Below are 13,862 nucleotides of genomic sequence, written 5' to 3'. Positions count from 1 at the left end.
AAATTTAAAGATATCTAAATGGCAAAGCGAAGTAGCATTTAAATATATATATATATATATATAAGTANNNTATATATATATATATGTATTATATACACTGAAGAGCCAAAAAAAAACTGGTATACCTGCCTAATATCGTGTAGGGCCCCCGCGAGTACGCAGAAGTGCCGAAACACGACGTGGCATGGATTCGATCAATGTGTGAAGTAGCGCTGGAGATAACTGACACCATGAATCCCGGGGATTTTGGTGGCCAGCGGAAGTGTCTAAATTCAGAAGAGTGCTCTTGGATCCACTCTCAGATATAAACATTATTGAACATATTTGGAATGTATTATTTTAAAATATTATTCTAAAATAAGTAATTTTTTAAGTTCGAAAGGGCAATTCTAACTTTTGTTTCATACTCATAAATGTGACTAACAGTTTAAAAACTAGCTAATGATCAACAAATTTTGAATATTCCTTAACTATATATCCGAGTACAGTGGTTAATACTTAAAACTATAGTATTAATTATTGTTCGCAGAAGTGACTGTTAACAAGTAACGCTTTTATATTTATACCCTATAAAAATAATACAAAATTATTAATTATATTAAAACAATTTAAAGCACACCTTATTGATTTCGGTGGTCTGATAAATATCAAGTAATAAATCATCAACAAAAGACAGGCACATCTTAGTAATTGCATCGCTAAATCCTTCCTGGTGAATCGTCAGAAGTCTGTGGATGTTCGTAATGGCACGCTTTGCAAAATTTCCGTCCAATTTGAAACTCTCTTCATTTTTCAGCATTTCAAGTAAATTAGTTACTGACTTCAAAATAACATCGCTTGAAACTTCGACATCTTCATTACATAAACTTTGACATGCAGCTGAAGAATTCAACATTATGAAGTTACTTACAAACTGCATGTTATTCCTTATCTTAGATTCCATGGAATATGAAACGATGTCTGGATCAGCCGTATCAGGAACATCAAAAATGTTACTACCTAAAGAAAATCACAAAATAGTTTTTTAATGGACAGCTCCCATCATGATTTGCATTTTATTGTATAAATAATAACTTTAAGTTCAAACAAGAAATTTATGAATTTAGTAGGACTTCGTGAAAACTCAGCCCTTGAAATAATGTGGAAGAAAGTTTAAAATGTATATATTTCAGAGATTAAGATTTACAAAAATATTGCAACCATTATTCAACAGCCTACCAAATTTTGAGTTTATGACTACCGATTCAAATAACTAAGTAACGTAGCCTTGTAATTTTGAACCCAATCCAGAAGATAAAGAAACTCCTGTATCAAGTATGGGGAGAAACTCCTTCGTTAAGCATTTTTTGACTGAACTAAACAGCATCTGCGTCACATGGAGAGAAAAATCAGGAAAACCACCCACGGTTATTCTGACAGCAAGGAGGCTCGACCCCATGATCCATCCAACACTGAGGATATGCTTCCTCCGTACTGTAGTCGGTGCGAGCCTGGTGTAATATTCGTATTGACCAGCCAATGCTGGGATTCGTACCAAGGTCGGTTCCTTGGGTGGAGAGCACTCTATCCCTTGATCCACGACGGCTATCTTAAAGGAATAGATGAGATTCTATATTTAAGATTTTGAAAGTATTTTATAAGTTAGAAAAGTAGCTACAGCGGTTTTTTTTTGTTTAATTTTTCACATTTATGTTCTTGAGTGAATTGTTTCCAGCTCTCGAAAGATGTCGATTTTTTTCCACCTTAAATAGTTTCGAAACAAATTAAATTTTTCCATTGACAAATTTATCTTATTACTCCAATTTCTTCGGATTTTTTTCCGAATTTGTGGCCACATTACTTTACATTATTTACTTAGTAAACTATGAAAAATTTTATAAAGTACAAAAATTAATTCGTGCGTTAGTGCATCGATTTTAGGAGAAAAGTAATATTTAACACAATAACAGAGAGAGAGAGAACCATCCCAATGTCCATCTTACTCAATGTAATGTAACTAATGTAATGTTAACGTCACTCTTCAGAAACACTAATGAAATATTTACAACTGTCTAGGATTATTCCTTCTTGATGCTCCGAATACACTCTAGGTCAGCGAGCAGATGGTGATATACAGAAAAAAGTTTTAATACAACACCAAAAGTGGTGGAAACTCCTTTACACTGAAGTGCTTAGAACCAATAATAGTTCCTGAAGTAGTGAGTTACCAAGAATGTTCTTGCACAATCCAAGAATGCACTACTTGGTTTGAAGAAATAGTTGCGTAAAAGGACGAAATAGTAGCTGCTACTATTTTTTTAATCAGTGACACAAATATTTAAAATTACAGTAACTTAAGATGCATACATGAATCAGTATATAGCTATTTCTAAAAAGTAAGAATCATTAATTTAGGATGCATACTAATTCTTGAAACAAATTTAGTTTGTAAATAAAAGAAAAGCCTAGCACAGAGGAAATATTACGATGAATTAAAACTAGGTTTAACAGAACCGTAGACGAATAGAAATTAGACATTATGAAATTTTTTATACAGTTTATAGTAACTTTAAATCTAGTTACCTTTATTACACACATATTTCAAAGGTAAACTATCTTTCTATAAAGATCAAGAACAACTCTTTACCAATAATTGAAGACAGCAATGAATTCTTGCAAACTTGAATTTTATTGTAAACCAAGCTATCTACAGGCGATATACAAAATGCGCCAGCATTTTGGAAGCGAAAAATTTTTACTTGTGCTATGAATGTGTGTGAGCTTAAAGTAAACTTTTCCCATTATTAGCGTTTTAGATTAAATCACACCCATTAAATTGTATATGAAAGCTCGATATTGTGTTAACCTTAAAAAAAAGGTGTTCTTTTACACAATTGTTGAGGTTGTTCAACATCAAATTCGAAGGGACGGTACACCACACGGCTATTGAAGTCTTTTGGCCTTTGAACCCTCAGTTTAATATTAAGAAAATAGTTAAATATTTTATCTTTACAATCCACGGAAATATTACATTCGAAATATTCTGAGCCATTTAGATGCGATCTGAGAAAGTGCATTTAATTGGGATACTGAGCCTGTCACAAAGTAAATCATAAATCTACCCAAGCTGTTGTGAGCGAAGATTAAATCCCTTACACCAAAAGGGTGAAATAATATTCTTTTTAAAACAAAAACCTTTGTTTATGCACTGGTATTCGTAGTTCATTTATTTAAACACGGTTATAAGATATTCACATTAAGGAAAATATTTCTTGCATGATTATTAGGAAACTGTATTTATATTACAGAAAATAACAATGATTTACTTCGTTAAATTCGTCATTCACTTTAAAAATACATAAAAGGGAAATAACAATAGACATATTTCAAATCCATTTTCAAGACTCTCACGCTTGAGTGTTGACAAACATTTTACTCGAAACATGTTGACTGTTATTTCCGCTTTATATATTTTTGAAGCGAATGAAGTGTTTAATCAGGCAATATATTAGCACTTCACTTTCTTAGGATTATTTAATTAGAAATGAATTGCTTATAAAAATATACCTTATAATCTCTTGGACACATGATTATAATTATAAATCTCAATTATTAATATCCCGGTAACATGACTGCTATTATAAGTCTTAGCTATGAATGTTTCATAACTAAAAATCTCTTGGCATTTAATTTAAACACTTACAATCATCAAATCCCAAACATGCTTCATTGGTCTTGAATTGCAGTTTTGCTGTTGTTAATTTCTCATTTAATTCCAGCACTTTGTCCTCTAAGAGTCGATATTTATCTTTCCATTCAGTTATATCATTGCAAAACTGCTGCTGTAAGTGTAGAGCATATTGTTGAGGATCTTTATCGCTTGGAGTTGATTGAATTATTGCAATAGCCACAGCTAATTTGATTCTTTGAACGTAATACATTAGTCCCGTCTCTACTTCATTCTTGCAATCGTCAGTTTTATTTTCAGGTTTGTGATTCATTACAGCCGTCTGAAAAATAAAATATGAGTTAAACACAGGTATGTGTGTTTAATAAAACAAATAAAAAAAGAAATTTCAATTTAAAAAAATTTCTTTTAAAAATTTCAATTTAAAATTTGAATTAAAAAAATTTCAATTAAAAAAAATTTCTTTTAGAAATTTAAATTTAGAATTTCAATTTAAAAATTTCTTCTATTTTTCATTCATAGGGCAGACATGTCAAACTCGATTCCAACGTCGACAAATTCAAAGAATTTTATAGAAATTGGTCCGAAATAGTTCAAAATTCAATTATCAATTCTTGAAACTATGTGTAATATTAATTTGTTTAAACAATTACTAACAGACTGACAGTATCAAAGAATGTTAGAATACGATTATTTTTCAAGTGTATCTTATTGAATCATTATTGTAGAAAAATTTGTGTTAAATTGGTAACATAAATATTATTTTAATTTACATTATACTGTTCGATTTCCGTATAAAACGCATGTGAACACCATGCATCATGACATACAAAACTACAACATTTATTTATTTATTAGCAAGTCGAATAAGTGATTTTTTAAGATATTTTTTGTCAATTTTTAAAGTAGAATATTTTATAATGCAATAAGAATAATAAGTGCGAATGTGTTGAACAATTTATGAAAATATGCGTTTGAGTGCTCTAAATAATAATTCAGCTATTAGTAAGATCCTTTTTAAATTGGATAACTGCAAGTGACATCATGGTAAATCGTGGCATTTGTCGATTCAAAAGCCAATCAGCCATCACACTCATACATGACGTCGCTTACACGCATCCAGTTTAATCTGTTTAAAATCAGCTGGCTTGGTATGATCACTTCAATTCTTGTTGAGTAGCAAGTACCCAACTGTAAACATACATTAAACTATCAATGTTAAACGTTGAAAATATTATTTTAAAACGGAATAAATTATTAACCTAAATAATTATTAAAATCATGTTTTGATGATGAAAGATTGTTTTTTGAGTCAATATAATCAATATATTTTATCATTTAGCTCTCGGGTAAAATAATTTTTACAAATTTTCTGAAGTGGTCAATTTACCTAAAAGTTTACTGCAAAATTTTAAAGAAAATTCTAGAAAAAAGAGTTTTTTCACTACTAAGTTTCCTGCTTTTTAGAAGAAGACAGCAAAAAATAAAACTGTTGAGTAATACAAATGTCTCTTGTCTACTTCAATAACTAATAGCTTAAAAATATCAGCGACAAAAATTATATTTACTGAAATAATTATTAAAGTGATAGTATAACCATGTTTTAATGCTAAGAGATTAATTTTCGATATAATATAATCATAATATTTTCTGATTTATTTCTCTGCTTAAATAATTTGTACTAAGAAACTGCAGAAATCATTTTAATTGGATATTTGCTAGTGATGTCATTTTAGGTAAATCGTGACATTTATCGATTCAGAAACCAATCTGGTTCAACACAAGAGTTACGTCGCTTACAGTTATCCAACCAAATTTAATTTAAATCAAATAGCTAGGTATATTCTCTTCACTTCGCCTCGATTTGCAAGAGTCAAATTAAAAAATTTTTGAAAAATTTGAAGAAAAAAAAGTTAAAAAGATTTTTAACTTTTGACATTTTTTGCAAAATTTTCTACTTTTGAGAAATAGACAACAAAAACCCTGATAATCAACGCAAAATAAATGTTTCTTATTTTCGACAGAAACTTAATACTTTATAGCAACTTTTGTAGTTGTGATATAAAAAATCCTATTGATTCTAAAAGTACAAACATAACGCCTTCAAAATCTTTTTTTCAAATTCGTCGGAAAAACCAGGAGTCAAACGCAATCGATACATCAATTATTGTAGAGAAAGTGTTCGATTTCGGACTGCGATGAGAGCTTTTCTGATGATCCCGATTCCAGGAGTAAAAGAGAAATCCCGGTAATTACCTAGGGAAAAGGATGAAGGAATCTCAATAAAAGTGGTATGCTGTGGTATCGGGGGGCGTACCCGGAGGCTGCAATTAACATTAGTGTCAGAGAAATCTCATTTGGGAGCGAAACAAAGCAGCAGCGAGTGTGGACATACCGATGAGATTAGGACAAATGCCATCCTTATTGCGGGACATGATATGGAGCAGCGATCCGGGATTGCGTCCTTGTTTTGGATCTATCTTTCGGAACACTGCCCCTGCGAGGAATTATTAAGGATATGCTTCGATAGTTGTTCGAGCGGGGATGGTATTTCTTATTTAATGAGAAACACGTGCAGGTATTATGTACTCAGATGGAATAAATATGATTCCCTTCGATTGAAAAGATAGAAATGCAGACAATACTGCTACATAATTAAAAATATTCATAAAGTATTATTGATGATGTTCTTTCGCATTTATTGTGGAGAAAATTTTCTGTTCAAATACTAGGTTTTAGGCATACATTTAAAAAAGGTATTTGCTGATGATATAGGAGTCATCTTTTATTTGTGTGATTTTTATTTTGTTTTACAGCCCGCATTGGACAGTCGGTTGAGTACACGATTATTAAGGTTTAACTCCGTAGGCTTGTACTTTTGAACCCATTTCAGAAGACAAGGGAACTCCTATATCACGAACTAGGCCTTGTGGAGGATTTTTTGATGAAATCAATTCACATTTGCGTAAAATTGGAAAGAAACCTCCTTCGGTAAGTCCGATGGTAGAGGAAGTCTAACCCATGATTCATCTACCATTGAGGATATTTTACTTCAGCACTGTCGTCGTTGTGAGCCGGAAAAAGAATGCGTATCAACCAGCCAACGCTGGGATTCGAACCTGGGTTATTCATTGGATCTCTGAGCCATCGTGGCACTATTTGCACAATTTTATTTTTCTTTATATCCGTCGTTGAACAGCCCACCCAATTTTGGGCTTACGACTACTAATGTTCAACTCCTTAGCCTTGCAATTTAGAGCCAATCCAGAAGACAAGGATACTGATGGATCAGTACCCCTAGAGGAATGATTTGTTATGGGAACATGGAGGACTTTGTGAGTCGACAGATTCAACGGGCTTCAGTCACCATTTACTACAGGGGGAGTCTTCGGCCGGCTGGGATCGAACCCACGGACTCTTGGATATGGGCTCAGCGCCCTACCAACCAGGCTATCCCGGCCTTATTTGCACCATTACTGAACATCTTATAACAGAAGATCTCTGTATACTAATGCCTCGTAGCCACTGATTCATTTTAAAAAACAGATGTACAAGCTCAGGCACTATCCACGTCGTCTGATCAAGTTCAAAATTACGTGGCATTCCTACTATGGCCATTTTAAGGTAGAGAGCTAAAAATGTGTTTGACCATGGTTAGGTGATGTTGATAATAAATAGAAAATATCAGTTTTAGAATTTTTTTTATTAATTAATTAATTTTTTTTAAAGCAAAAGAGAAATGCTTAGAAAATGGAAGGATTGATTGAGGGTTAAAAGTGAGTAAAGTGTATTCGTCATTCATTACAGAATAGAATCGATTATTTAACTATCGTAATAAAAGAGGATATTTAAATTTAAATAATTTTTGCCTATTGTGACGTTTAGCGAGTAATTTTAGTGCCCTACACAATGTGGTAAGCTTGCCTTTTTACGACGATTTAAATATTCTTTTCCGTTTAATTCTATTGTTAACTTTGTTTCTCATTAATTAATATTTATTATGTGTGCTGTGATCTATTTCAAGAACAACGATCAAGCATTTTAAGTGTTTATAAGAGAAACTTATTTAATGAATTATTGCGAAATGGGTTAGTGGAGAAAAAGCTGTATTTTCTGGAACTTAAATTATATAAAAAAATAGGAACTGTGTGATGCATATTCGTAGCATCACATTATAATTAATACTCATTGAATTATTGAATTCAAAATGTTACTCATGCTTAATTTGAGGTCATTCTGACTCCATACTGACTGAGGTCATTCTGACTGTTTAGTCGTGTAATTATCTGTGTCCAGCTCAGAAGCTTATCTTTCTGGAAACCAAGCCACATAATAACCTACCCATATTAGGTAAAAAGTACACTTCTTGCATTTGTTTTGCTCACCTGGAAATACTTGTTAGTATTTTTTGATCAAGTGTTAAGAAATTTGAATTCGCTAAAATTGCTCGAAATTTATTGTGCAAGGAAAACAATGAATAGTAGAGAACTGAAAAAAAAGTTATTAAATTAACATAATTATGAAAATGACTTTAAAAAAGAATAATCACACTTTTTATGAAAGAAAAAAAAAGAAAACTGCAAATTGATCAAGTTGAGTAAAATAAAAGTTTAGTAGAACAGCAATTACCACATGAATGCACTTCAAAGGAAATACATGTTAAATTGATAAATTTGAATCATAGATTTGGGTAGCAAATGTTATTGATAGAAAAAATGCTCATATTAATAAAAAAAAATTAACATTTTTCGGTATCTTAAAGAAAAAAAGCTGTAAAAACTGAAATTTTGCTAAAAAATTTTTTTTAATACATCATTATGAAGAACTATTGAACTTTTCTGTGTGGAAAGTCCAAAGAGGAATTTAGAACGTAATTCAGAATAAAGAAAAATTTTTAAAAAAAAATCAAGACTGTCGACTTGGAGCTCACGTTGGAGTAAAAGTAACATTTAACTCAATAATCACAGTGAAGAACAGCAAAATTCTTTGACGATCAGCCTGATCGCAATCGAGATTAAAATGGTTTTATCGAGAATATTAAAAAGATGGCGTAATTTCAATCATTTTAAATTTCCAATTCAATTCTGCTGTTTCATAATTATAAAAGAGGCACATCAAACTCTATCTTAGACAAAAAATATTTTTACAGCAATAGTTTTCAAATTCGGCAACATTTGAAAGCATGATAGAGTTTTGCATACGCTTTAAGAGTAGAAGTCAATAATGAACAACTCATTTAGTTTCTAAATATTTTTATACTAGTAAATCTAGTTAGTATACTATCAATAGTCCAGTTCTAACATTAATTTTTACACTTTTCATTCATTCATTCATATTTTTGCAAACTTTTTATTGTTTTTAGGTAGGTATATACAGAGTAACACAGGCATGTTTAAGACTAAGAAGTTAAAAATAAATTTTTCCTTAAATGTTTGCCGATGGTTGTAACAAAAGCTTGATAAAAGGAAAAAAATGGCCAAGATAGCCTGGTTAGCAGAACACTCGACTCCCGTTATTGAGAACGGGAGTTCGAATCCATCCAGCCGAAGACTTCCCGTGCAGTAAAAGGCGACTGGTGCACGTTAAATCTGTCGGCTCACAAAATCCTTAATGTTCCCATAACAAACTATACCTCCAACGGTACAGAATTAAAGATTGATCGTTCTCTGATTCAGATCAAAATTACGATCTGTGGATGAATAAATGGATATATGAACGGGTTCACCCAGGGGCGGATCTACTTAAGGGCTTTTTGGGCTGCAGCCCAGGGCCCCGTGGATACAAAGGGCCCCAGTCCCCACTGAAAACACTAGGTTATATTTTGAATTAAAAAAATATCTAATACTAAAAAAAACATTATAAGGTTGGCGACCCTGAGATCAATCAACCCATGCATGTGCGCGTCTTCGAAAGGAACGCTTGCTTTGGCTTGTTTTTGGTCAGTGTATTTTTTCGCGTCTATTACACCGCGCCGCCGCACATCTGTTCTCGCTGTCAAAGTAACAAACTTGTTTAGTTTACTAATAAACGATAACTTAAAAGTTATAAAAACCGGACCTTTCTCTTATTTTACTTATAATTGAAAATACATAATCTGTATAAGAATAGATTTCCTGCTCTTAGTTGGTAAGTAAAAAGAATTATAAATCATGTTTTTTTTTGTTTTTAATGTATTTTTTTGATACTAAATGAACTTTTTAATCTATTTTTAATGATAATTTTTGAATTACTGCACTCATTACAAAGTATTAAAATGTGATGTGAAGAACAATGTTACATCGACTGTACTGTTTTTTGTTTGACTTGCAAACTTTTTTCTAAAATCCCTTCTCAATACACAACCGGATTTTCTGATTGGAAACGCATAGGAATTTGTTTAGAAAATTCTAATGAACATAAGAAATCAGTGTTAATGTGTTTGACACGAAAGGAAAATAGATCTGTCTTAGACAAGCAGCTTCAGAAGCAATTAAGAAAAGAAACAGAATCACAATTTCCTAAAAGGGGTTATTGCAGTGGTCAATTTTTTTAGTATAAGGAGCTTAGCATTTTAGAGGTTCCGAGGAAGTATTTGGTTTTCCACATAATGGTAATTTTATGGGTGCTCTGGAGATATTGGCAGAGCTTGATCCATTCATTCGTGAACACATTGAACAACGAGAGCTGCGACCAAAACCGATAATATCATACTTATCTAAAAATGTATGTGAGGAAATAATTGAGATTATGGGACGACAGATAATTAATTAGTTCTCATACTGACTTACATTTATTTAATATTTTACAAGACTTTTTAGAAACAAATGGACTACTACTGGATAATTGTAGGGGACAATCTTATGACAACGCTGCTAATATGGTGGGTCACTACAATGGTGTACAAGCACTACTAAAACAAAAAAATAAATTCGCGGATTACGTGCCATGTGCTGCGCTTTCCCTTAACCTAATTGGTGAAGAATCTGTTAGGGTTGCAACTGAAATTGTGAACTCTTTTGGAGCAGTGCAAAAAATATACGTTTTCTTTTCTACTTCGACCCATAGGTGGGAACTGTTAAATCGAGAAACAAAACTCAAATTTACGTTAAAAAGTTTAAGCCAGACCAGATAGTCTTGTAACTATGATGCTGTCAAAGCTTTGAAAAGTAATTATGATGACATTATGAAAATTTTCGACAGTTTCAGCGAAAATTAGGATGAGAAAGATGATTTCCGGAAAGAGGCACGTAATTTATTTAATAAAATGGTGGAACTCGATACTGCAATTTTGATTATTTTATGGGGAAAATTTTTGGGGAGATTTAATTTAGTTAATAAAAAAATACAGAGCCCTGGTTTAGATATTTGTGAAGGCAACAAGTTAATTGTGTCATTAAAAGAAGCAACATAAGGCACCAATCAGATCAGAAGCTAAAGGAATACGAAGAGAAAGCTAAAAAATTAAGTACTAGTGTGGGAATAGACTACAATGACATAAACAAGAGAGGCATTGCTCCAAAATTTTCAGATAAGTCTACAGATAAATTCTCAGTATACGGAGCAGAAAAATTTAAAAGAGACACGCTAAACCTTACGTTGGATAAGCTGATAATGGATTTAGATAAAAGGAGCCAAGTCTATGAGATGTATAGCAAGAAATTCAAATTTTTAATGAATTTGCAAGACAAAAATATGGAAAACATAGATCTGGAAAGTGCACGTAATATTGTTGATTGTTATCCAGATGACGTAGACGAGCATTTAGTGACTGAGTGCATTCAGTTAAAATCTTATTTACTTCAGTCTAAGCCAGAGTCTTACACCTCTTGCAGTGAAACTTTTATGCTAATTTATGAAAAGAAACTTGTTGATGTTTTCTTAAATTGCCATACTATCTTAAAGATCTTTTTAACTTTGCCAATCACTAGCTGTGAAGCGGAGCGCTCTTTCTCCAGGATGTCATATATAGAAAGCAAATATAGGACAACAATGTCGAACCATCGACTAAATCATTTATCAATTCTATCCATAAATTGTGATTTAACGAAGGACTTACAATGTGATGAGCAAATAAAGTAATTTGCAGCACCAAAATGCAGAAAGGTTACTTCATAATTTATATAACATAACTACACGTAACCTGTCAATTTCTTTTTCAATAATGTTGCACAGTTGCTGTTTGTATGCATAAATAAATAAAATTATTTTATTGTCCTATTTTTTTCTATATACTTATCTACATCACTATAGAAAGCAGTTTTTTGACAAAATGGCTATTAGGGCCCCTAAGTAGTTTCAGCCCAGGGCCCCACAAATTCACAATCCGCCCATGGGTTCACCCTATAAAAGGGTGTGACGTATGGCTGTGGCAGAAGTCGAATTCTTGACCATAGAGGGCGTCACTGGAAAACAAGAACAATTGCACTCCTTGCCTTAATGGCATACAACAACGAAAACAAATTTAAAATATTTCATGTAGGTTATTTTATAAATGATATGATTTAACTACGCTTCCGATTAAATGGATATTTCATCAAAACATTTTAATTGATTGAAGGAAATTTACATACCAACGCGAACAAAAACCCCATGGGTAAAATATATAGCAAGAGTCTCCTTTTTTAACTATATCCTGGTGCAAGTGAAGAAAAACAAATTTTAAAATGTTATCTCTAAAAATTATTTATTGATATATATCTAACCAATTAATATTTTAAAATAGACATTTTGCCTTTTATGTTCTTACCATACTTTAAGACACGATTCATCAAGTACTTTTTAAAAAAATATTAATTTGTTACAGCTTTCTTGAAAATCATTTCAAATTCAAAAAAGGAATAATTTCAAATTCATTTCTTCCTTCCCTATCTAAAATATTTAAAAATAAATTATTCATATTTTTTCCCTGACTATTGAACTACTATATTTCTATCCTATGGCTAATATTTCGAAACACCTGTTTATTGAACAATATGGTTTGTTAGGTTACCATTGCGTTGGGAAGGTGATTATCATATCCACTGTGTATATGGAATATCCTATAGTGACAGGCTCCTTACAGGCCAGTGATAGGCTTTTTTTTTGGTGATAAACCTTTTCTTGAGACAGGCTCTTTTTTGGTCAATACAGAACAAAAAACCAGGCTATTTAGAGCTAGCTATTACATTTAGGCTAGAAAAAAGTATCAAAATGCTATCGCAGTTAAATGAATAATCAGTGAGAAAAAATGGACAGTAAAAAACGAAACCAGTTTGATAGCACGAGAACGGAGTTGAATGGCAACAATTAGATCTCGCAATCAATTTATTTTGACGTTTTTAATCCTCCTACCTCATTAACGATCCGACAGTTTTGGTAAACGTTTTTGTTTCTTCCTAGTTCAAGTACGTTTGCGAAGTTTTCAATTTTTATTCGAGCATTAGTCTAAGCGAGCGCTATACCGCTGGAGAAAATTTTCCTGACAAATACTGTTACATTTTCAATGTAACAGTATTTATATATATTACAATTTTAAATTATATATTACAATTTTAAATTTAAAGTTTACAGAAAAGTTACTTCGGATGCGCCTAGATAAAGCCATAAAGTTTCAAATGCTAACAAGTTTTCAAAACATCAAATTGCAAACAAATTATTACTAGATTATTTCTCTATTGTGTAATCAAGTCTAACCTTGATATCATTTGTTCACATTTTGACTTTAAAAAAAAAAAAAACGCATCATAAACTTCATGGTTGACTCTTTGCCTATACCTAAGTTTTTTAATTATTTATGTACTGGAGAAAAAGAATTTACCATGATCGGTTTCTCCCGTGGTGTAGCGTTCCTATAAGGAATTGCATCTAGAGATATACATATAATTATGCACCAAAATGTTTCCAGAAGCTACTGAAAACTGATAGAATCGTAATCGCGAGACTGGTATGCTTTCAATGCTGTGTTTGGATTACATGGCCTTGACTGTAATTTACATGCAAAATGCGTTGTATATGTTCAATTGTGAGAAAAATCTATGAATAAACATCGACTTTATGAGCATTCATCAGTCTTGTTGGTTTGAAAAACCTATTGTGAAAAGATAATAAGTAATAATATTACTTATCTACTTTTAATTCGTAGATTTTTTTTATTTTATCCTGACCAAGATTCTAAAAATTCAAATTTTATTTAAAAATGTTACGAATAAACTTTTTTATTTAATTTTCTTAAGAGAGA

The 13,862-nt window shown here is 31.8% G+C and overlaps 1 protein-coding gene across 2 annotated transcripts in view; it reads right to left on the bottom strand.

Moving 5' to 3' along the window:
- LOC122270122 (meiosis-specific protein MEI4-like) overlaps positions 1-13,862 on the bottom strand; it is a 59,554-nt gene that overhangs the window by 27,902 nt on the left and 17,790 nt on the right. For both annotated transcript variants that reach the window (XM_071181259.1, XM_071181258.1), the window contains exons 2-3: positions 3,683-3,989; positions 620-999 (exon numbers count right to left, since the gene is read on the bottom strand). In XM_071181259.1, the coding sequence (XP_071037360.1) occupies positions 620-999; positions 3,683-3,980 (678 nt within the window). In that variant the 5' untranslated portion in view covers positions 3,981-3,989. The remainder of the gene's footprint in view (positions 1-619; positions 1,000-3,682; positions 3,990-13,862) is intronic.

Source organism: Parasteatoda tepidariorum, chromosome 5 (assembly GCF_043381705.1).
Source record: "Parasteatoda tepidariorum isolate YZ-2023 chromosome 5, CAS_Ptep_4.0, whole genome shotgun sequence".
Classification (NCBI taxonomy): domain Eukaryota; kingdom Metazoa; phylum Arthropoda; class Arachnida; order Araneae; family Theridiidae; genus Parasteatoda; species Parasteatoda tepidariorum.
This window is presented reverse-complemented; position numbering and strand designations above follow the sequence as displayed.